Source organism: Phocoena sinus, chromosome 17, assembly GCF_008692025.1.
Source record: "Phocoena sinus isolate mPhoSin1 chromosome 17, mPhoSin1.pri, whole genome shotgun sequence".
Lineage (NCBI taxonomy): Eukaryota > Metazoa > Chordata > Mammalia > Artiodactyla > Phocoenidae > Phocoena > Phocoena sinus.
Window position 1 is genome coordinate 54,791,425 of NC_045779.1, and position 27,148 is coordinate 54,818,572.

The following is a 27,148-nucleotide window of genomic DNA, read 5'->3' on the forward strand; positions in this document are numbered from 1 at the left end:
ATCAAAAGATTCTGGAAGCCCCAGTAGTAAAAATTCAAGCAGACAGGTAAACAGAGAATTGAAAAGGCATTCCATTTAACGAGAGGCATAAGAAACAAGTGTACTGCTTGACTCCCAATAGAATAGGAACTTAGTTCTCATAACAAGAACACAGATCAATAATATGGATGTTAAACTAAAAGTAAAGCACAGAGTGTAAGTCCAGATATGAACTAAACCAATGCATAGGCCAGAACTATCATGTAACATTTCCCAAACCAGGACTTACATTGCTCCTAGGGTGATACACCTGATAGTTCAGTGGCCCTCTCAGTATGGATTGCTGGGGACATTAGAACAGATTAGTTGACAAAATCAATTGATTTTTTTCTTATCAATTCTATGGCAAGCTTTTCTTTCTGCTCTATCATCCCTCCACTTGTATAGATAGGACTGTGATTTTCTCATTAGCTAAGGACAATTGATATTCTTTTCATATTTTTCTGCCTTAAAATCAATTTTAAGGTTATTTTTTCTTTTGTGCTTCACTACTGTGTAATTCTCTATTTTTTCCCTACCTCACTTTCTAACTTTAAAACAATTTCTCTTGAGAATATTTAATCATCTACTATTCTGTATTTTTCTCCTACTCTAAATGGTCCATTTGCTCATCTTTATTCAACTCTTTCTTTTCTCTCTACCTCATCTCTTCCTTTCTGTGAGGGATTTTCACGGGTTATGATCCTTGCATCATGTTCTGAAAACATTATTTTTCAACTGAAGCAAACCAGGCCTTCCAAAACTTATCCCCATATACAAAGAAAGCTAGGAAGTGCATTTAGCTCCTGTGTGTGGACTGAAATTTATGTGTCCTTGCTTTGCCAGTTTATGTGCCACCCCTGTCTCTGATCCTAGGATCTAGTTACATGATTTTTCTTCTAGATATAATTCTTACAATTTTATTTGTCAATTATACCTCAATAAAGCTGAAATTAAAAAAAAAAAAACAAACCTTCAATTCTTTCCTTATGCCTGATGTGACCTGTTCCTCTACAGTTAGATATCATAACTCTCCATAAACTTGACCCACTTTTGACCTGCAGACGCCCTACTGACACAGCTATTCAGAAAACAAAATCCTTTTTAATATCCTGAATATGACACAGTTGTCCACGGCCTGGTTGACTTCATGTGTACATTTTCCAACCTGTTTGCTCAGTGATAACTTGATTCTTGCTTTGGGGCCCTCTCCTCCTTATCCTGCTACTACCCACCATGATTAAGCACTTATAATTTCTTGAAATTGTCCGTTATTCCTCTTAAAATGAACAATCTCCTCGATCCCATGACACTTAAATGCTTTTCTCCCATCTTTTACAAAAAGTTTGGCACATACAATAATTTACCTTTCCATGATGGATATGTTAATTAGCTTGAATGTGGTAATCATTTCACAATGTATACAAATATCTAAATATCCGATTATACACCTTAAATATATATAATTTTTTTTGTCAATCAGACCTCAGTAAAGCTGGAAAAACAATCTGCCTTTCTTCCCCTTACTATTAAAGTTCATAGGAATAAATATCTGGAGGATATTTTTGAAACTAGTTAGTTAGGTCTCTTCTTTTTACATCTGAAGGTGAGAAACATTTAACTTTTTGAGGATCGTGAAACTTGGTGGAGCAGGGCCTCTGCTATCCAGTCTGACTGTCAAATTTTTTTTAAAAATTTCTGACAAAAGTACACACATACCATTGACTATTTGTCCAGTGAACTTTTCAAATGTCTATGGAATTTCAGTGAGCTTTCTCCTTGATCTCACTGCTTAAGTGCTAAAATAAATTGAATCATAATTATTAATAAATTAAATATTGTTTTCTTAATTTTTAACTAGAAAACCAAGGAGCCTTACTAACTCTAGCCTGTGTTCCTATTTTCATCTAATGTGAAAATAAAATAACTAAAAGCTAACTAATAATTTCATCCTTCTTGAACTTTCTGAATGCTCTTTGTGCACAACTGGAGAATTAGTTAAAATATAGAAAATATTTCAGAATCTTTTAAAATTTTAGTCCTTTAAGGAAAAAGAATGAAACCTGAACTCAAAAGATTAAGCAAAATTGTAAAAACTCTAGATATACATTCACTGAAAATGTTCCCAGAGTACAGCTAGTCCCAGCAGTCCATAATTCACTCCAAATTTTATAAAGCTACCATAAATACAGCTTATAATATTCAAACATCACACCTAAATTCAAATCATTTGTGAAGACTGCTACTAGAACCTTCTGTTCACAGGAGACTAATGATCCATTAGTTTCAACAAAATACCCCATTAACATAAAAATGAATTTGGCTATGGGAAAGGCTATTATATTACAAGAGTTTTAAGTTTGGATTTAGATTTACCCTTACAACATTAAATACTAGTACTCAGCGTCTGGTCAAAGATGGAGAGGCATAATTGAAGTTTTATATGTCAAAAATGGAGACAACTTCCTATTTTTTTTAAAAAATAAAAGAGGTAAAAATGCAAATAGAGAGGAAATCCTGAGAATTCTAGTTTACCTGAAACTTTTAGGCATCCTTTTAGATCCAACAATTCAGATCATATTTATTTTCTAGCAACACACAATATTAAAGTCGTCATAGATCACAGCTGGCACTCATTTATTCACCTAGCCAAGTATTCATTCAATGATAAGATTTTAAATGCCAGTTGAGTGAAGGCATTACACATTTGGAAAAGTATGAGTAGTTCAAGAAGGCTGGATTCTAGAATGCAAATGGAAGACTAGGAAATGAAGATGAAAATGTAAGAAAGGGCTCGAACTTTTGATTTCTCGATTCATGTATGGCCAATTCCTGGGACTTCAATAAATCCCAGGAAGCTTTATTATATAAAAGACACTCTTACTTTTTCTGTAATAATGCTGAGCAGCAGTATTACCTTAGAATATGTAAATGTAAAATGTGGATATTTTAAGTCCTTCATGACATATGGGAAAGAGAATGGAACTAGAGATTGAGCCTACATTTTAGATTCCAACTCTGATATTATGTACAATAGAAGCTTCCCTCATTACCTGATTCTTTGTTTTTTATTTGTCTTAAAGTTAAAAAATGGAGAATGTTTACTATACTGGAAATTAAGAGGAGCATATATATGTGATGATATTTTTATGAACACACCTAAACAACCATGAAGAGGTATAAACGTAAGATTTTGTAGAAAAACAGTGATGAAACAACACTCTTTTCTGTTTTATATTTGAGTTTGTTTGGTTTACATTGAGCTTTAAATATTGCAGTTCTAAGAGTTGTTCTCTCTGATTACCAATTGGAACAATTCTCCCCATTGTATATTACCTTTGAAATTATTACTTTGTGGAAATGAAAAATTATAAAATTACCATGTTTAGACCCACTAATGAGGGGAGACCATAAAATCAAAATCAGAATATATGCCGTAAAAACTACTTGAAACTATGGGGTTCTTAAAACTGAAAATACAAAGATTTTATCATTATAAAGAAAGGTTTATGTCAAACCTTATAACTTATAAATTAAGTGTTTCACTTTAAATGTCTTAATTATATATGTTTACCATTTGTTTTATAGTGTGCTAATAATAAATTAAAGGAGAAAACAAAATAATTAATTTATGCAGAGACTGTCATTACACCTCTGATTCTTTGTCTAAAATGAATATTTACTATAGTAAATAAATATATCAAAAGATACAATTATCCAGATGAGGAGAAATGTGCCACATGAGTGTCCTACATGCTGCTAGTGAATCCAGGGACAAGAAGGTTTCAGGAGAAGCAACTGAAGAAAGAAACTGGATGCAGAAGTAAAAACTTGAACTTTAGATTATGAAAGTATTAAATACTTTTATTATGGGTTTGTTGCTAAATACTGTATTTGTAAAATACATTCTTGCCCATGAAGAAGTTAGTAGAGAATATAATGCAAATCCAAGTTGTTTGTTTTCTTAAAGAATATGACACTTAAGATGTGTCCTAAAAGTTCTTGTAACAAGATTTGGATTTGTAATAACTTAGATATAAAGAATTTCATGCTCAGCATCAACGTTATTCACTATTTCCCCAGATGTAGAGCTAATGACAAATGGCATCGTTATAATTGAAGCTGGCATAATAGGTTCATTCATCTTACAATCTGCTCACTAGAAAACTTTATAACTCATTGCTTTCAGAAGTTGACAACTGGAAATATGGAACTTTGTAATTTGTAGAATAAGACTGCTTCCTAATAACAAAATGTAAGACTAACAAGGTAGAGTGCAGAAACGCCCTCTTCACCTGATTTTTATTTCTAACAATGAAAAGTGATTGACATCAATTTCGACCATATTACAGGAGGAAAAGTAGGATAGTTTAACTGCAACAAATTTCACCTCCTATTGAAACCACCAAAGTATGGCTAAATAATGATATTTTGAAATAATATGATGACCAAACTGACATTGAAAATTTTTTTGAAAAGTAAGAAAAATGTTGCATCATGTAATTTGTATTTTGCGGGTTAACAGGATTGGTATCAACAAGATTCTGTTAGAAATGTGGGATCCTGAGCCCCACCAAACGTTTGAAATAAGAATCAGCTGCTTAACAAGATCTCCAGGTGATTCTTATAAAGCCTGGAAAGCCGTGCTTTCAACAACATAAAAGCCATGTAAAGAATGAGGCCTTAGTTCCAGTAGTCTGCGCCAATTACTGCCTTGAGCTGGTAAATGTTAAACAACTAGTGTTCTGGAAAAGAAAAAAGCCTGCTTTTAAAAATTTGCTGATTTCCATTGTGTAAGTACTCCAAACATAGCCATTTTCAAGGTATCAACATGAAGTCACCAGATGCTGAGTTGGGAAGAGAATTCACATTGCACAATTTGCTCTCCTGATGCCCTCTAAGCGGGCTCCAGCATATTGCTATCTGTAAGTCAATCATGTTGTTTTCCTTTATCTGTAGATAAGAATGATAATATTTATCTGACCCAATTAGTTTGTGTCAATATAAGAGGATTTAAATACTTTTGTAAATTGTTAGGATATTAGTTGCTTTTATTTCTTTTTCTCCACCAAATCATAAGCATCCTGAGAGCCATATTAAAGGTTTTCTAACACCTAATATAATGTCTAGAACATGATAGGTGCTTATAAGATGTGTTTTGGAAGGCATTAGTAAATAGATAAGACTGTGCCCCATGCCTTTTTTATTGGTAGAACCACAATATTTTTATCTTTATAAACGGATATTAAACAAGAATATGTGCTGTTTCAACAAACTTACAGAGAGAGTTCAGACTTGTGGTCACTAGAGGCAGGAGGTGTGGGGAGGAGGAATTGGATGAATAAAAAGTACAGACTTCCAGTATAAGATAAATAAGCACTAAGGATGTACTGTACAACATGATTGTTAGAATTAACACAGCTGTATGTTATATATGAAAGTTGTTAAAAGAGTAAACCCTAGGAGTTCTCATGAAAAGGAAAAATTACTTTTTTCTATTTTTGAAATTTTATATCTATATGAGTTCACTAAACTTGTGGTAATCATTTCATGATGTATGTAAGTCAAATCATTATGCTTAAACCTATGCAGTACTGCATGTCAGTTATATCTCAATAAAACTGGAAGAACAAAAATACTAGTAGGAAAAAAAACTAGAATAGACAAAACACCTGTGTGATATGTTGAATTAAACTATGCGTAGTCAAAAAAAAAAACTATGCATAGTCCATCTATGGGGAAAAAAGAATATGTACTGTTTCTTATTCTGACACTGTGGCAGAAACTTCTAATTGTTCCTTATTAGCTTCTATCCCTTTCATTCATAGCAATACAATTTTTAGCTGGACATATTAACATCTTGAATAAAAGATTGCATTTCCCAGCCCCCAGTGCAGCCAAGTTTCATGTGACTATAATCTGACAATTGGATATAAACAGAAGTGTCATAAAAAGGTTTTGTGCAAGGAAGTATTAAGGACTATTACTGAAGAATACACAGGTGTTGGGAAGGCAAGAGAGAAAGCTAGGAAAGCAGACAGGAGTCTACTGTAGTAGTCTAGTTAAATCCAGGGAGAGATGATAGTTGTTAGGACTCTAGGGTAGTAGTAGTAAAGATGGTGAGAAATGGTAAGATTCAAGACATATTTTGATTCAATTTTTGCCTTTGAATTAGATGTAAGTTGCTAGAACAAGAAAGGAATAGAGCATGACCCCAAAGCTTTTGGACCTGAGCAGTTGAATGAATTGCATTGCCATTTTGTTGAGAAAGACATGGGGATGAGATAATTTGGAATTTAGCGACGATATCAGGTTGGAAAATATGATGGGAAATTATAGTAAAATAATTGCAAAATGCCACCGTTTCTTTATCCCATCTCCCTTTTACGCATGCCCTCTGCCATATGTTGTCATGGTCCTGTTGTCTGAACCTTGGCTTGTTTATGTGATTTCCTTTAGCCAATGGGAAGTTAGCAGACCAAATCAAGCAGAGATTTTAAAAGTGCTTTTGCATTTCCATTTTTCTCATGTTTGCATCTTGGGTATGGGCACAAGAACATACCTAAAATATCCTGTTAGTGGATGAGACACTTGAGTATTGCCAAATCGCCTCAAGATGTCCCAGATGAGGTCAGCCAGATTAGCCACTAAGCAGAAACATGAGTGAGTCCATCCAAGGTTACAAGTGTGACAGAGCCAACCCCCTCATAAGCTTGAACAATAAATATTAATTTTGCATCCCCCTGAGGTTTTGTGATTGTCCTATAGCAATAGCTAAATGATAGATATGTTCAGTGTATCCATGTTTCTTTCAGACACTGGAGCAGATTAGCCCACACAGAGCATGAGTGTAGAGATGAGGGCCAAAGACTGAGTCCTGTGACACATCAGTATCTGGAAGTTAAAAGCAGGAGGACCTGGTCACTTACTATGGTGAATTTTATTTATCAATTTCAGATGCAGATTGGGTATCTAAAATGATAATGTTATTATCAAACAAGCAAAAATAATACAAATTTGAAGTAAACCTCCCTCACAAAATTTAGTTCATATGCTAAATGTATTTGTGTCTTCGTAAACAACTGCTGATAAAATGACATACATGGTTTATTAGAAATATATAAAGTTTGTGTTACTGATATTGTGTTACTTATTTTCCACTATAAATGAAATTATATTAGCTTGACTCGAGAGCAAAATGAAATAATATATGGCCATAATTTTCACATTTACAAAATTGGAATGTAATCTAACAGACTAATTCCTTAAGTTAATAACGTGGAACCTTTGAACATTATAAGTTTCTGTAGTATCCCGTATAAATCAGTTGCTTCCATAACTTGTATCTTTCCCCAATTTATAAACAGAAGTTCATACAGATAAATTCTCTTTTCATACATCAACTCATGTCTGAAAGATTTCATTTGATAAATCTCTAATCTGAACACATATACTTTTTAAATTACTTTGGTCTCATCTCATATTTCTTTTTCATGGCTACTAAGTTCAAGAAAATCCTTTTGTCATTTTCCCCTATCCACAAGCCAAAAATATTTCAAAGCATAAGATTAGTATTAATGATAAATTTATGTTAAATTTATGTAAAATTTATTCACATACTCGGGTATTTTTTTTTTTTTTTTTTAATATTTATTTATTTATTTATGGCTGTGTTGGGTCTTCGTTTCTGTGCGAGGGCTTTCTCCAGTTGTGGCAAGCGGGGGCCACTCCTCATCGCGGTGCGCGGGCCTCTCACCATTGCGGCCTCTCTCGTTGCGGAGCACAGGCTCCAGACGCGCAGGCTCAGCAGCTGTGGCTCACGGGCCCAGTTGCTCCGCGTCATGTGGGATCTTCCCAGACCGGGCTCGAACCCGTGTCCCCTGCATTGGCAGGCAGACTCTCAACCACTGCGCCACCAGGGAAGCCCTCGGGTATTTTTAATTTTTTAGTAAATTTTCAGTTAATATCTTTGACAATTTTTCTATCAGAGACAATAGTATTTATATATATATAATATAAATATAAGTATACTTATTTATATTATATAAATATATAAATTTATATCTTATAGATTTCAGATTTTAAATCCATATTTTCTTTTGCCTTTTAATATAAAAGTGGCTTTTTATTTTATTATTATACAGCAGCTTTCACATTTTATTTAGTCCAGTCTATCAATCAATCTTTTCCTTAGTGCCATATTTTCCTTTTGGCCTTTGCAGTTTGAAAGCTCTCCTCTCCCATGAGCTGATAATATTCTGCTATATTTCTTCATGGACTATACATTTTCATTTCAAAATTTAATTATGTATATTCATCTGGGATTTATGTTGTGATAACTCTATTAGGAAAATGTACTCAGTGCATAATATGAACAAGTATTACCCTAGTATAAAACAAACAAAAAATAGTACAAAAAGACAAAAATGGGAGACTGATTGTACAAATAAATGTAGTTGGATAAATCCTTTTGAAATCACGATGGATGAGATATATCCCACACCACTGAAAGAGATTTCAACAAACACCCCTTACAGGATGGAAAAGAAGGAAGAAAAGAAAGAGGACTCATTATTTTCAGATAATATTTACAAAATTATCCAAAAGTATATATAGAATGCTGTAGCTTATTAAATGCTTTTTAAAATAATACTATATGTAGCCAATAAAAATGTTGAAACTTTTAGATTACCATCTACCCATATGAGGATCTTCATATAATAATTCTTAAAGGCATCTTTCATTTGGAATTTTTAAAAGTGATTGAAAATTGTCTAACATTTATTGAATCCAGATGCTGTGGTGGTAGAACACTCTACGCATGTGTTGGGAAACAATTCTCCAGATGCCTCTCATGTTTTCCACATCTTATAAGGAGAGGTAGTGACTCTCTTTGTTCAGCAGCAATATGGAAATACTATCTCCCTCCAGAGCAAAGGGCCTGTTTACTTACTATCTATTATAAAAGATCCTGTTTCCCTAAGTTAAGAGTTCCTCTCCTGTATATGTGGGCATCACCTGGCCCTCTTCTCATTTCCCTGTTGAGAACTGAGGCTCTGGGCACCTGAATAATTGCTGATACTCTATTTCTATTGCTGTATGTAATATAGCCCTTTGTCCCTGACTCAGTAGTTTTCTGTCTTCTGCCAGCATTCCTGAAACTGTGGCAGGCTAACTCGTTAACTTTCGAATAAGGTAAAATGTCAGAATCATCACTGTTCTTAACAATATGTAGATACGTAGAACTATAAGATTTTTTTAAAGATGGATCAGTAGTTTCTGTTAATTTCTTTGTCACTAGGAAAAAATAATTATACTTAATCAAAATGACCAGAAGTTTGCAGTTTGAACATATTGTTACTTTCAGTTCTGTGTATTATCTCTTCTAGCCACAATGTCTTTCAGAAGATGTTTGTTCTTTGCTTCAGAGCCCTTATAATTATCCATAAGTTTTTTATGAGTTTTTGTTTATGCACTTGCTTAAAGAACTATATTTAGGTAACAAGCTTTATTCAATTAATTTCTATACTAAACTTGGCATTCTTCCATTTCACCCTCTTTCCAAGTCGATTGCAATGACTGCCTCATCATGCTCCAGTTCTGTCTCTAGCACTGACGTGTTAGCTCAGAGCTGCAACTCTTGAGTGGATTACTTCTCTTAGACTCTGTCAGGGTTTTGAGCTTTGTCCCTGGAAGAGCATTGCACATGTCTGTGCATATGTGAAAACTGTCATTTCTTCCCTTGTTTCAAGCTGAAAATGGATCACCCCATTGGCAGCACTGTGATTCCTGGGAAACCCTATCTAAGGGTGCTTGCTACTCCCTAACTCATCTGGCTGAAATAACATATGGGTAAATTGTCACATCCATCTTCTTATTTGAACAACACTCTAAGAAAGACAAAATAAATAGCTAGATATATTGTTTCTTTTGAGAAAATGGAAATTCAGAGTTTATATGACATGACGAAACATTATAATATATATATGAATATATATCAATATTACCAATATTGAATATATATGGTAGAATAGCAAAGATACTAGCTAACATTTATTGAATGTTGCTTATATATAAGGTGCTGCACTTTGAATGTTGCATCATTAACTTCCTTGATCTTCAAAACAACCTTGTAGAATCAGTATCGTATTCCTTGTATAATGAAGAACTGAGCCTCAGAGCATCTGAGTGATAGTCAGCCTTAAATATTAGGTCTTGTAAAATTTTTTTTCCATTACCCTATATTTCTTACTAAGAAAAAAAATATGCTATATTAAAAATAAATTCATATTAAATTGTGATCATCTTAAAAAATAAGCATCTGAAGCACACTGATTATAATTGAATTGAACTTATACAATAGAATATAAAAATGTCCTACTTACTAACCTAAAAGAAATCAATTTACCAAATTAAGGAGAAAAAAATATGAAGAATATATTAACTATATCTCTTTTCAGGTAAAGATAGTTCTACTTAGGGTGATAAATAATAAAACACATCTTCTAACCTTCTGTTCTTTCTCTTCCTGTATTTTCTATCCTGTTTTGAACTATCGCCTAAATGAGTCACTCAACAAGATATGCTAGGCAGAATTCTAAGATGGGCTCCAAGATTTCCACCCACTTCCCATGAGTACAGGTGGGACCTATGGATATGATGGAATAGTTGCCTCCTTCATTAGGTTACACTATATGGCAGTGGTGATGGGACAGTCGGTCCTGTGAGTATGTTATACTACATAGCCCTCCTTGTAAGCCAAGTAGAGAGAAAGTCTGAGAGAAGTGCTGTAGCTAAGCTGAAAGGTTTTGAACTGCCTTTGGGTGAGGAGAATGGTAAGGAACCACAAGCAGCCTATAAAAACTATGAAAAATCCCTGATCAATCACTGGCAAGAAAATAGGGACCTCAATCATACCACTGGTAAGGAAATAAATTCTACCAGCAACCAGTAAGCTTGGAATAGGACCCTGGCCTTAGTCACAGTGCTAGCCAACACCCTGACAGCAGACTTGTGAGATCTGAGCTAAGAACCCAGCTGACCCCTGCCAAACTTTTAATCTATAGCACTATGAGATTATAATTTGTGTTGTGTTAGTCCACGAAATGGTGGTAATTTTGTTATACAGCAATACAAAACCGATACAGATGGGAAGGATCCTTTTGTGGAAAAATTCCTTTAAATATCATTATGAGAAGTAAATGCTATGCTATATCTACACAGAAAAGCACAATGAAATATTGTACAAAACATAGCAAGTGATGGCTAGTGTTTGAGAGTTATGACCAAAAGAGCATGCTGTAAAATGAGAAATAAAATCTTCAGTTGGAAGCATGGTGTAAGGACGAAAAGTATCAATAAGTGCCTTCAAAGATGGCAGATAACCAGAATAATTATTGTAAATGCAAATGAATATGAAGAAAATTATTTATAAATATTCAATAATTTTAACTACATAATTGGAAATATCATTGATTTAATAATTAGATAGGAGTAATAACAAAGGAACATTTAGTCCTCTGAATAATACTGAGTCCAACAACCAGTGCCTTGAGGTCAATTTATATTAAAGAGTATACAAAACCTAAAGAATATTCTAGACAATATATCATACTATATAGGAAAAGTATAATTTTTATTGGGATAAACTATGTTGTCTTATGTGGTATGGGGAAAATTGTTAAAAATCCATCTTAAAGCTGAGACTTGTGTAACAAGTAGTGAAAATGGGATTTGATGACATAATTATTTCTCCATGCAGAAAAATAATTTTATCTAATACAGTACATATACCCATTGAATGAAAATGATTGATGCTGTTTATTATTCCCATTGAAATATTTGATTTGCACATTTTATTTTACCTATGTTTATTTCTTAATCATTTTAAATGGTGCTCTGTTAAAGAGCATAATTATTTTTATAAGGAAGAAACCATTTCAAATTTAATTTTCTGTGATATGCCATCATACTTATAGTCAAATAATAAACATAAATTTATATTTTGCTAATTTACTACATTTTGTTAAGAAGGAATCAAGATAAATCCACAAATTCATTCCTTAACCAAACTCATAGTATAGTTCTCTTTTAAACCACAAGTTGTATGTTATCAATTATAACAATTTATCACAATGTATAGTCTCTGAGTGTACGAAACACAAAAAAATCTTTGACATATAATTAGAACCTTATATTAATCACTGTCTCAATTAACTTCAATTCTAGCACTCCTATAAAAATGATAAATTATAGCAGTTGACAGATATGACACATTTAGCAACATATATAAAAGAAGGAAATTTCATGTGAAATGAGATTACATACTGTGTTTAATCATCCTACTTCTGGAGAATAAAATACAATCTTGAATTCCATCCCATCTTCTCCATATGAAGCACAAAGATTAAGTAGGTCATATGTCACTGGCTTTAACATTTTTTTATATTCATCTTATTTTTCTCTGTGTGCCATATGGGCAATTTTGTATTTTAAAGTGCTTCATAAGAAACTATTTACTTCAGGAAACTAAAGATTTTAAAGTAAAGAAAATATCTATAAAAAGTAAAATAATTTTAAGTATCATTTATGGCTTTTCTCAAATAAAAGACCAAAATTTTTCCTAAACCTTGTTCATTAATGTAAATATCTGTGGTTACTGCCTTTTAACATTATTCACTGGAGTTTTAAATCTTGTAAGGGGAGATGTATTAAATCTTTCCTCATTCCTGATCAAAGTATTAGATATTCCTATTTATTACTTGAATGTAACAAGCATCTATTAAGTGCTTGCAATGTACCAGGAATGTACTAAAATAGGGCGTAATTTACAAAACAAGGTAAAACAGCTTCTATACCCTCAAGCTTCTCAGAGCCTAGCATGAGCAAAAAATATAAATACATTGTACAGGTGTACTCAGCAGGAGAACTGGAGATTTAAGGTAGAACAATTTAATACCATAGTATATGTAGAAATTTAATATATGTTATGTGACCATTTCATGAATTGAGGCAAATGATGATAAATAAGGCTGGAGATCTGTTGTTGTAAGGTTGTATGTGCCACACTGTGCAGAAATGGGAAATGTTTAAAATGTTGCTTTTTTTAAAAAAAAATTATTGCTTAATGTCGAAGAGCATTCATAGTATTGAGAATACTATTCAAGTTTTGTTGTGAGTACAATGAAAGTGTATATCTTCCTGGATAATAGATGTAAACTTGAGAATTAATAAATTTTTGCATATACCCAACCAAATCCACATATTCATTATAACACTGTGACTTTTAACTCCATGCTGTTAGATGATATTTAAGGAATATCTTCATTTTTGTAATTCTCTAGATTGGGATTTTGAACAATTTAAAAGGGAGAGAATATAGCCAGTGTAACTTTCAGTGGAATATATTCTATAAAAATATTGAATCACTATGTCATATACCTGAAACTAATATAATATTGTAAATCAACTATACTTCAATTAAATAAATAAATACAAGAGAGAGAAGGCACTCACGACTTAGATAGATGGTCACTGGCCACTACAGACAAAACCACTGCTGGGGCCAAGTACAGGGTCCCACGAACAGCTGCCCACACCATCAGATAAGTAGACCATAGGAAAGAGGTGCACCAAAGAGCCAGACTGTGGTGAACAGACCTTTGGAGGGACCTGCCTGCAGCTGACAAAACTTCTGGAGGGCCAGACCCCCAAAGTCCTCAAACCTAGGGCTAATGTTCCAGAAAGACCAGGACACAGCTACTCACACTCCGTGAGGACCTACACATTGAAGACAAGTCTCCCAGAGGGCCAGACCAAACAGAGCCTGATCACCAAAGAGTTAGTTCACACGAATGGGACATCTCAGAGGACCATGTCATCTGTGATGGGACTTGGGAAGAGTAAGGTGGCCTAGATCTCTGGAAGACTAAACCATCCAAGGGCCAGATTCCCAGTGATAAAAATTCCAGAGCTAGAACCTCCAATAAACCTAGCCATGAAGGATGGAACACCCAGAGGACTGTGCCATGGAGATCAAGGCCACCTGAGAAATTGTCTTCCGTAGTGTCAGACCAAGCAGGCAAGGACCGCTGGAGGAGCAGGCCATGGAAAACAAGACCACCAGGCTAGACCCTGGGGAACAAGGGAGGACCAGATTCCAAAGGGGAATGCTACAAAGGGGCAATGACAGAGACAGCATCTCATCCTAGTTCCCTGGTACCAGCTCTACCTCCTGCTTCTGCCCCTGGCCATTGGTGGCTAATGAAGCCAAGAAAAGCTGGAGCACAGGGATGGCACCAGTAGTGGAAGTGGAGGTAGGAGGATAATCTCATCCTCTGCCTGTGGCCCAGTCCGAATTTCAGGGCAGGAAGTTACCCAAAGTAAGTAAAGTTGGGGGGGGGTGTCGGGGCATGCCATGGATTAAGATGTTTCTATACCTAAGTTAGCCAGACTCTATGGAACCCTAAGGGCAAAATATTTGAATTTGATCGAGAGACGAAAAAAGTCTCTGCACGTATTACATTTCCTTGCATTATGTTTTAAAAATATGATATCTCTCATTCTTAAAAGTAAGGTAAAGATCCATTAACTTCTTTTATGAACCTAACCTACCTTCATTGTTAGAAAACTAATATATGTAATTTTAATACATAAATTTCTCTTGCTACAATTCAGCTGTCTTGCTAGAAGCATAACTGACTTCATTCTAAGTTGTAATCTCTCCATTAAAGTTCATGGTACTGCAGTTTAAATTTATAAAGCTTAGGAATAAAAAATAACACCTAAAATTAAAAATCACTAAAGTCATTTGACATTTTCAAGTGAAAACTTTTGATAAACATGTGTGATGGATAGCTAAAATAGAATAATAAATAGTATAAACATTCTTCTGTACATCAAGTGTTTAAAAAGGGCACAGAATATATGTCACATGTAATATACACAAAAATATATTTCAGCTTTTATATTTCATATTGTTTTATACATAGCATTATCAGTAATTCTTTTGTAATGTTCTTTTGCACTAAATTTTATGTGGTCATATATATTTATAATGGAATTAGTTTGTAGTTAGGTATAGAATAAGTCTCCAAAATATATACAGTTTATATCTCTAGGGTACTTAAACCTATTTTTACATTAAGGTTAGCGCTTTATTGAATTCTTGCTCATTACAATTTTTCATATAATTTTCTAGGGTGAGAAAAATCCATGTAAAATGTTTAGCTCTGTGATTGACACAAGGAAATCACTCAATAAATGTTACCTAGTAGTAATACTGTTATTAAACAAATTTTTATGTTTCTTAATTAATATGTGAAAATGATTGAACAGCAAATTTGCTAAAACTGATATTGTTATCCCTGTAATATCTTAATTACTTAGTCATACACATCAATAGGGCATAATAGCTACCTTGAGTTTGAAGTGATTTTCAAGACTTTATTTTTATGTCTGTTTCTGATCATTGAAGGTTCACTGATACATACTGAAATTATTCATTGAGATTCTCCTAGACATTAAACTAACCAATTCATATAATATATAATAATATTTAATGATTACATGTAATATGTATATAATCCACTATATGCTTGCATTATATTACTTCCTACAATAAACAATTCTAAAGTGATAAGATAGTCCATGGTATATCTTTATGATCTTGCACCTATAAAGAATGATTATGTAGCCTTGAAAGTAAAATGTGAAAGGAGTCCATTGTACAAAATAACTTGTAGCAGAAACTAGAATATATTTTGAATTCTGTTTGGCAGATCTGGAAAGACAAAAGAGAATTTCCATTGTGTGCTCCACAGAATACAGATGGTACCAGTTTTATCCTGATCAAATTTTGAAAGATGGTTATATGACTATTCAACTTAGTATACACTAGTGTTTTTCCAGCTTGTTTCACAGAACACTATTCTACTCATTTGTTTTTATAAATGTTAAGAAACATGAAAACAAAGTTCTATGAGACAAATTTTGAGAAATACTGACAAGAAATCCAAGTGTATGATAGACAATAATGAGGAAAAATAAAAATATATTCAGCTAGATATTAATGGGGAAAATTTTCCACAGAAATTTAACACCTCGCAGATTCAGCTTCAAGAAGTTTAAAAGCATTTCTGATAAATGGTTAAGAGCTCTGAAACTCGATCAAAATTTGTGAAACGGGGACATCACCCTCCACAGTTTTAAAGTATATGGGCTGAAGTAAGACAGCAGAAGTTTGTAACAACAGAGAAGGTCTGTGAAGATCACAGATGACGTACATTTATCAATTATTCTACATTGGATTTGCAATTGGAATTGCAATGCATATTCTACGGCTTCACCCCACAGTCTGATTCAGGATTGTAGTTGGGGCCAAGAATTCTACATTTTAGCAAATTCTCCAGATGATTCTGATACATGTGGTCCACTATTGGCAATTTGAGAAGCACAGAAAAATGCACAAATATCACTAATAAATAGAGATCTCATAAATTCTAGTATACAAGGACAAAGTCTCAGGAAACTTTAAAAAATAAAGAAAATAATTATTAGTAAGTGATTATATGGAGGGAGATGAAATGAAAATAAATGAGATTCAGACATTAGGTTCATCCTGCAAACAAAACAAAACAAAACAAAAACACAGGTGTAAATTTAGAGGACAGGCTTTGAAATTTCAAACTAAGTTTTCTGAACTTCACAATACTTACCAGTTGGCCTTGACAGTGTCATTGGCTATGGTTAAATAAATAAATGCTTGTAGCTCCTCCCTCTGTAAAATATTACAAAGTGTTGCACATGGTGTGGTAGGACTAATGAAGCCTAACCCACATGCCCACACACACACCCCAGAGTCCCTGGAACCTGTGAGTATATCATATTACCTTGCAAAAAGGACTTTGCACATGTAATTATGCTTAAGGACTTTAACTTGGGGAGATTGGGTCTACATGGATAATCAAGGCTAATCTAATGACATAGGCCCTTAGAAGCTAAGAAATTTCTCCAGCTGAAGTCAGAGATGTGTGGGAAAAGAAGGTAGTAGAGAGATGCACTAAGAAGGGAACATCAGAGAGATTTCAAGTATGAGAAGGATTCATTTCACCAGTAGCTAGCTCACAAATGTAGGTCTTACATGCAAGGAAGAGAGAGGCCTCTAGAAATGGTGGGCAATAGATCTTTTCCAGAGCCTTCTGACAAAAGCCTAACCAGCTGACATTTTTATTTCAGCCTTATGAAATTCTGAGCAGAGGACTAGCAGAGACGACCAGGACTTTTCAGCTACAGAACTGTGAGATAATATATTTTTGTTGTTTTGCTGCTAAATTTCTGGCTGTTTGCTATGGTAGCCATAGAAAACTAATATACATGGTAGAAGATACCCATCACAAATCAATACCTGAAGATGTTCTGCAGGATGATGACCAATCCCTCAGTACTACCCAGCTGCCTAGTACCTTATATTTTAAGTCAGGATCTCCCAAACATACAGTGAAATGTCATGAAGATATATGAATCCATTTTCACTGAAGCAGAAAAGACAGAAATTTAATGTTGTATATGTAGAAACAATGGAGAGCTATGAAAATATTTTTGACAGTATTTCATGAAACTTGACAGTCAAACCAGAAAGTATGGCAATATTATAATACATCTTCCAAGTTCCTACAATTTCAGTATACTTACTATTCACTGAAAGAATAAACTAACCTAAAATATCTTTATACTTTGATGAACGGAGTGCAAGTTTTCTATTATGGAGCCTTTACGAGAAAACTTGTGTTACTAACTCCTTCAATATTGCCAAAATTACACTTAAAATTAAACCTTTGTGTTTGTAGTGTTTTAAACTATGAATTAAGTTGCCAAGATAAAAATATTCAACTATTGTGAAAGTACCTTAAAAATAATGATTATTACTATCACAATGGAGGAAAATAAGTCTTGGAATGCATCCTCCCCTGCTAGAGAAAGACAGTTCAGAAATGTATTAGGTAGAAAATAGTGTTCAAAACTGCTGTGATATGGCATTATTAAGAATATTATAAAAGAGAAAATATTTTTACTCAACAGTTTGCTAGCAGGTATTTTCTTCCTAGGGAGAAAGCACTAGATGAAACTTTCAGTTTAAAACTTTCCCCACATGCAAACTGTTAACCTGTATACTAAAGCAATTCTATTTTATATATGATTGTTTTCTAGTGTGCTCTTTAAACATATTATATTTTGAATTATTATGTGCTTTAGAAAGTAACCACCCCTGCTACTGTATTTGTATATCTCTTATCATGATGTTACATCTGGTGTGGTGCATTTCGGTAATATGGACCTGGGGAGGCGAGTTTAATTCTCTTATGCTATTCCTATGGGTAAGGAAGGGACCCTTCCCTAAACTAGGTGAGATTTTATTGTCAAGTCACATAGAGAAGAAATTACAACTACATGACCTCAATATGAAGCACTTGAGAACAGGTTATTTTTACCTTCAGATTTTTTTACACCTTAAAAAGGGAAAACAATACAGATTCTGTACATTTTTAAGACCATCAGCAGAGCCTGTGGTGTCACCCAATTATGAAACAATAATTGTATAGTGAAACATGAGTACCCACACTATGTGGGATAAATAAAGATTATAAATGACGTCCAGTAAGTTCAGGTTTTGATACTAAGTGAGCTTGTAGCAAACTTCCAGATAAAAAACATCAGTTTCAAGTGCTTCTTTATTTTCCTCTTTGTGGTTAAGGGATTATGGATCTGTGGGACTGGAAATACTGGTTTAAAATGAAAAATGTCAACTCTTGTCTCTTAATAGAATTTACCCTTTATTCTAACTTGCAGAGAACACAAATGACCAGTTTATTTTATGGCAGAGAGGCAAAGAACAGAGGAGAATAGGGTGGAGTCTGTGATGCCTGAATCTCAAATCAGGCCTAGTTTCCTTTTACTCTCAGATTCTGTTCCCTTTTATTAAGGTTTAAACCTATAGAGATGCCATGGTCTCATCTCCTAAGAAGATTTAAGGGCAAGATTTTCCTCTGTCTAGGCACACTGCAATGAAACATTAAAGCCTACTAATTCTAGCTTTTTATTATATATTGATGATTATTGAGAAAGTGAATCTTGGTATAAGATTTGATGTAGCAGGATGAACTATAACTTCTGTCCTGGTGATTTTTCTTCTGTTTTTACCCTGGAGAATTTTGGTTTTACTACATTGAACTGGGCAGTGGTCCTTTTATATTACCATCACTTACCTTCATAGTATACTTTAAATCCATGAGCACTAACTGCAAAATCACTGGTCAAACGTAGTGAGAACACAGATTTGGTACTTGTCACTGGTGGTGGCAGATGGAATCCTGTTAACCTGAAACATAAACAGAATTAATTATTAGCTATAGACATTTTTCCTAATAGAGTTAAAGAGTATTAGAAGTCATTTTATGAAATCCCTAAGCTTTGTGAGTATGTGTGGTGTGAATTAACTTATGACATGTTGATTAGAACATGTCACTCATTGGAAGCAATTGCTATAAGTATATATAAATATGTTTATGTGTGTGTGCTATTACTGTTTATCATGTCTATCCCATATATCATCTATATGAAAATATTGATCAATTCAAACTTTGGGAGGTAAGTTATGAGATTATGGGTCTGTGCATATTTTAGCTGTTGATTTTAATAACACTTAGAAGACATTTTTGTTGAATTTTCCTGACAGTTTAAAATATATATGAGTGGGAAATATTTCATGAAATTTAATATTAAAGGAAGAGATGTGATCTAAATATGAAATCTTGAAAGTAAAATGTCTACATGTGAGAAGTGATTTTGTTTTATCAGATTCCAGGAAGTTCTATTAAAATTAATAGTTGCAAATTATTTTAGGTTAATAATGCATAAGTTTACATAACAAATATTTCTCTGATATTTTTGCCCATAATTTACTACTTATTTTTCTAATAAATTATTGCATATAATAAGCTCGATTATATAAAATATAATTTACAATTGACACTTAATAAAGCAGAAAAGAAAAATTAAAAATAAGAAAAAGCACATTCATTGGATATAATTTTTATAAAACTAATGAAGATGAATAACTTTAAAAATTTTCTATGAATTGCCTTTATGTAACGTTCTCATTTTTTTATTCTTAATATGAGAGTAAGGATTGAGAATTTTATGCAATGGAATTATATTATTTTTTAATATACTTGCTATTTTTGCCCAGCATTACATAGGTAGAATTAGTCTGTACTGAAATTATCAAATATTTTTATTTCTGAATAGCAGTAGTTCTCGTTTGTCTCAGGCCTACTTACTCTAAAAATGTATTAAGAACCCCAAAAAGATATTGCGGGCTAGATCTATCAATACTTACGCTATTTAAGTTTAAACTGAGAAACATTTTAAAATGTGCATTAGTAATATCATTTTAAAATATCTAGAATAAATCCATTATGTGTTGACATAAATAATATTTTAGTATTAAATAACTATCTTTTCCAAAACAAAAAACGACAAGAATACACTGTGCTTTATTTTTGCAAATCTCTTTAATGCCTGTCCCATTAGTAGAAAGTAGCTAGATTATCATATCTGCTTCTTTATTGAATATATTGCAATATGTTATTTTGTTTGATGGGTATGAAGAACCCTGATCTCACTTAGACATTTAGTTGTAAAAGGGAAGAGTATTCTAATAGCTTTTGCTTGTAAAAGTGGTTATTCTTCTTTGATACTACATAAAAACTTGACTAGTTACAATGTTGAATTCAAACCATATCAGCTAATTTTTTTGCACTCTGTAACATTAAAATCCTTTGGTTCACCTTGTCCTTGCAATAGATTGTATTTACTCATGCATTTTTCAACATTATGCATGCATTGGTCATTTGAAATACATTGGTTCACTGAGTTAGAGAGATCTTCCAAATATTAATACACTTCATTATAAAATATTTAAAACTCACATTTTTATTTCTATTGATCGCACCAGAAAAATCTTTAAACTTGGGGAAGCTCTAAAGCTTACAGTGGTGGATTGAAGTTTTCCAAAATTCTAATTTTTTACTTGAAAACTCAGACTTCATCACTGACAGCAAATCCTGTCAGTTGTTTTCCTTGAAGTAACAAGTCAGGTTCATATTTTTCAGAGGGGCAGGGGGGAAATAGATACCAAATGGCTAAGTGTGACTAACCATAGTTTATCTGTTAATCATTCTTTCAAATAAAAAGTTTGTTCCATGAAAAAAGTGGCTAGTTCAGCTGATAACTCAAGCTATTTTTCCTTCAGACAACCATCATATTTTAGTAGGCATAGAAAGGTTTTTGTTTGTTGTTTTTTCATTTTTTTCCATTTTTGCACAGGTCATTAAAAAGAGGAGTATTACAGGGTGGACATTTAATGACATAATTAATTATAGCTTTAGCAGGAACATTCTTAAGTACAATTGGATTTTTTTTTTTTTTTTGGCACTGCAAGTGTGTGGCAGTAAAGAATACAATAACTAATGATTACTAGTACAGTTTGAAGTCACTGACTTGTGTTAATGCACCAGCAGTTTTATACCCAGCATTACTTTTGTGCATGAGGGCAAATGCCAATACAGAGAAAAAGGTGAATAATGCCTCAATAGTATTATGGAAATAATTTTGATTTCATGGACCCCCTGAAAATGTCTCAGAACTTTCAAGGATACATGGTTCACATTTTGAGAACCACTGTTGTATAGGAATCTACTGCAATAAATATACCACAATTCATTTATTCACTCACTGTTGATGAACATTTGGGTTATATATACTTTGTTCAGTATGTTTTCATCAACATCCTTATCAAAGTCCACTCTTGGGACTTCCCTGGAAGTCCATTGGTTAAGACTCCACGCTTCCACTTCAAGGGGCGCGGGTTCGATCCCTGGTCAGGAACTAAGATTCCCACATACCGCACGGTGAGGCAAAAAAAAAAAAAAAATATATATATATATATATATATATATATACATACAGAAAATACAGAAAAGTCCATTCTTAAACACTTTCATAGCAATTTTCTCTAGAGTATATAAGCATTTACAGCTTTAAATTTTCCTCTTTTTGCTGCATAAGCTATACCCTGCAAGGGACCTAGTCAAACTTTTTTCTATATTCCTTTGTGATTTCCTCTTTGTTCCATGGTTAGAAATACATCACTTAAATTATAAACATATGGGTTACTTTAGTTATATTTTGTTACCAATGTGTATCTCATTTACATTATAGTCAGATAACATTTTCTCTATGAATTTAATCCTTTGAAATTCATTCAAATTTGCTTCATGGTCAGATATTGTAAATTTTTATTATGTGCCTAGTTTTCTTATAAAGAACAAGCATATTATTTTCCTATACTTAATCCAAGTTATCACAAACTTAAACAACACCCATTATTATCTCACAGTTACGTGGATCTAGGCAGAGCATAACTCAACTGATTCTCTGCTTAGAGTCTCGCAAGAATGGAATCATGGTGTCAGCTTGGCTGCATTGCTTTCTGGAAACTCTGCAGTTACATCTGCTTCACTTCCAAATTCAGCAGGCTATTGCCAGAATTCAGTTTCATGAAATTGTAAGATTAAGGTCCTCCTTTCTTGCTGGCTGTTAGCTTGGGGTTATTCTCAGCTTTTAGAAATTGAAGGCATTCCTTGGTTTGTGGCCCCCATCCTCCATCTCCAGAGTCAGCAATGGCAGCCCAAGTTCTTCTCATTCTTCAGATATCTGTGGTTTCCCCTTCTATCTCATCCCTCTGCTGCTCAGGCTGGAAGAAGTTCTCTGCCTCTTCTGCCTCTGCTTTTAAATGCTCATGTAATTAGATTGTGCCCGAATGGATAATTCAAATATCTTCCTATTATAACATCTGTAATCTTAATTCCATTTGTAAAATTCCTTTTGCCATGTGATAGAACATATTCGCAGGTTCTGAGGGAACCATTATTCTGGAATCATTATTCTGCCTACCATAATGGGTATATATCAGAGGCTAGGTGCAGTCCCGAACTCCTAATGAAACAAATTAGTTTTCCATGTCTTAAAACTTTATATAAATAAAATCATATAATAAAATTATTCTACCTCTGGCTTCTTTGATTCAACATTACCTTTGTATTATTATAGCAGTAGTATGGAACTTAATTTTCATTGCTCTATAGGATTCCATTTTATGAATATACTTCAATTTATTTATCCATTCTATTGTTGGTGGACTTTTTTTTCCAGTTGGCTCTTTTATAAATAATACTGCTACGAATATGTGTTACATGTTTTGTAAGCATTTATACATATTTCTCTTGAGAATATACCTAGTACTAGAATTTCTGGGTAATTGGGGAACTAATTGGTTGTTAAATAATTTTCTAGATCTTTTCAACATTATTTCGTGATATAAAGATGTAAAAATAAAGTATTCCCCACTTTAAATGCTCAGAGTATTTTTTCAGAAAAATAAGAAACATTGTCAGGGAAAAAAAAGGACAAATGATTTTGCAACAAAAGAAAGTCTGAGAACCTATTTACCTTATAACCAGACTGTTACGATGTTATATATGATATTATACTATGAAAAGTGGCCTTCCAAAATTGCCTGGGCTCTAATCCCTGGAATATTTAAATATGTCACCTTGTATGACAAAAGGAACTTTACAGATGTGATTAAGTTAAAATCTTAAGAATAGTAAATTACTCTAGATTATCTGGATGGATCAGAGTATTCACAAGGGTCCTTATCAAAGGAAGGTAGGAGGATCAGAGAGAGAGTAGGAGATGTGACAATGAAAGCAGAGGTTTGAGTGATGCAGTTTCTGGCTATGAAGCTAGAAGAGGGACACAAGCCAAAGAAGGGCAAGCAGCCTCTATAAGCTGGAGAAGTCAAGGAACAGATTTTCTCCTAGACCCTCCGTAAGAGATGCAGTCCTGCTGACACCTTGAGTTCAGCCCACTTAAATACATTTTGGACTTCAGTTCTCCAGACTGCAAGATAATAAATTTATGTTGTTCAAACCACTAAGTTTGCAGTAATTTGTTGCATCAACAGTAGGAAACCAATGCATAGCTCTCTGTTGGGCTTTGAAATATACATTTTTAAAAAGTGTCTAAAATATTAATTTATTCTACAAATGAAAATAGAGGTCCCATGGAACCTAGTGACCACTGTAATTCACTGAGACTCACTGTGGCACTGAGCTTATCAGTGCAACATTTATTTGAAAATAATGTTTTGAAAACCTTTCTATATAGGTAAAACATGCAATTTCACCCTCAGATTAGAAGGCATAAGAGACTGGGAGATATTAAACAACTGGATCAAGTTCAAAATAGGGCCAGGTCTAAGACTACAACATACTGTTTTGTCCCATTTTCTAGTGAACACCCTGTTTATCCTCTCATTGTCTTTGGCACATTTATTAAATCAAAATATTAAATATTTGAACTACTAATGTACATATAAATTATTTTACATGCAATCTCAGATTTTTATACTTGTTCAGATACATTAAATAATCCAATATTTTTAGGCAATACTTAGAACCTTTTACCATTAAATTTTCCAAAATGATAGAGGACAATGTGAAGAATTTTTCCCACTTATCAAAAGCAAGTTTTTTTCCGGTTATCCTTAAATACTCAGTATGTAGTGGCATGTTGTATAATGGAAGATTTAGTTTTCTTTTTCACTTCAGTAAATGATGGAAGATGTATGTTTTAAAACTTATTTTCATGATAGTTGTACCATTATGAGGATTTACAGTAACTTGTTTTACTCCCTCCCGTGATACATTACTTGATTGATTTGAAAATAAACTTGAAGTTATGAATCCCATTAGTTACTTTTCTTTACAAGACTTCATTTTATAATTTAATATTTATGTGTGATTATTTATTAAGCTTCTCTCTTTCTCCTTTGGGCACTAAACTCCCTGAAGTCAATGCTTGGAACTCAATAGTTTTTCACCAGTTCTTCATGCAATGCATTCCATGTAAGAGGCTCTCTTAACATGGTTAAATTAATGAACTGGAATGACAGAAAAATGTGAAAGCCATCATAATGCTTTCTTTTTCAAACCAAAAATTTGTTCTTAGAACAGTGTTTTCAAGAATCATGAGAATGTAAAGAAATGCCAATTGTTAAGAAAATCCAAATAGTCTATTTAGAGACTCTTGTTCAGAGTTACTTTTTACCATGTTATTAATCTCAAGAGTTAAAGGGAGACCATATATTTTATGTATACCTATTTGAAATATCTTTTAGGATATAACTATATAATTTAAACATTTATTTTCCAGGTAAAACTAATATGAATTTTATCTTCAATGTGAGTTAAATTACAGTAGTTAAATATACATGTATTTTACCTGAATTTAACACATTTTCTATGTACTGTAAAAGCATAATATTTTATGGATAAGCATAATATTTTTCATGGAATTCAGATATTTGTGAAATTTAGTTTTTTATATATTGTTTTATACCTTATCAATTATATTCCCTTCTTATTGACATATGATAAATTTGCATAGTGAATGACATTTTATGTTCCTTTTAAAGAATACCAGAGTGTAATTTTATTTTCACTGAATTACAATTGAAGAAATCACAGCTCAGAATTGATTAGTAAATTGTTTAAATCCATACAGCTGGTAGGCAGTGGAGCAAAGATATAAACCCATAACTTCCAACTCCAGTCTATCTCTCTCCTTATGATTTTCCCATAGGGGAAATTATTTTTCCATGAGGGCAAAAATGCATATTTAATTCATCCTTTTTTCTCCACAATGCCCATATAAATTTCTTAACAAATATGTGAAATAGATAAAAACATGATCACATGATAGCTTTAAGTAGTTGAGGCTGGTAAAAAACTGTGTCATAATTATGAAGTCATTGAATTAAAGGCCTGGAAATTAATGGGGAACCACTGCCTGTACATGTTGATACCTTTATGGCAAAGGTCACCAGTGGTTAGCAAAGATATTTCCTGACTAGGAAAACTAAATAAGATTAGCAAACAGAAATGTCAGGGGAAAGTCCTAGATGATGCAATGTTAATGTCCTTCAGATATTATTTTTTATAAAAGTTAAAATTTGAGGAGTAGCCAATAAAGTATTGAAATATATTAATTTTGCTATGTAGCTACTTTTTTATGACATCACAACAATCAACATTTTCTCTCACCATAAATTTGATGCTTAAAAATGCATGTAAACTCAGATTAAAGAACAATAATTTCCCTTTAATACATTTAGGTTCATGAAAAATTCAAAACATTTCCTCTATTTCACATTTGTATTTGGTGAATGTTTCATCATGAACTACTTTATGGCCATTGTTTCAGTAAGTTCTCTCTTGTGACAGGACGGCAGAGCATGTTGGTTGTTTTTTCATCTTACATTTAATAGTTTCTAATGTATAACCGCTATTCTACCTTTCCCCTAATCCCGCATGCACCCCTAATCGTATTTTAGCATTTTGTTACTTACTACACAAAACATTCATCAGAAGCTGTGGAATGTGTTAAAATTCACACACTTAAAGCAAGTGGTCCTATCACTTCTCATGCCTGCTTTTAATAGATGAAAACATTCTTGAAGCATTTCCTCTTAAAAAGATTCAGAAACATTAATGATATTTCATACTGTAATGAGTAACTAGTTACAGAGAGAATTAAATGATTAACTTGTAACTTTATATAATGACTAATATGAAAAGTACTAAAATAATTATTTGGTAATTAATGCAAAAATGATAGAAATTTAAATTACCAGAAAGTCATTTAAAATGTCAATGCATATGCTTTTTAAATAACAGGCTGTTTGTTTAAGATCTTCTTAAATTAATGGCAATAAATGTGCCATTTTATAGCTTAATGTAACAGAAACCCTTAAAACATCAACACTGGTGGATAAAAATGATGCCTGTATCATTATCTAAATGTGTTTATCAACTTTTAACAGTGCGATGTTATTATTTCCATGAGACTTGAGCATGGAGAATGACTAGATCTATACTATCTTTAACAATGTAATCAAAGGGCTCTTTTAATATATACATTTTTAATGTACCTATCAACTGATTGCAAT

The 27,148-nt window shown here is 33.0% G+C and overlaps 1 protein-coding gene across 3 annotated transcripts in view; it reads right to left on the reverse strand.

Moving 5' to 3' along the window:
• Positions 1-27,148, reverse strand: part of CSMD3 (CUB and Sushi multiple domains 3) — a 1,083,470-nt gene that overhangs the window by 925,168 nt on the left and 131,154 nt on the right. For all 3 annotated transcript variants that reach the window (XM_032609830.1, XM_032609829.1, XM_032609828.1), the window contains exon 3: positions 19,281-19,393. In XM_032609830.1, coding sequence (XP_032465721.1) covers positions 19,281-19,393 — 113 coding nt within the window. The remainder of the gene's footprint in view (positions 1-19,280; positions 19,394-27,148) is intronic.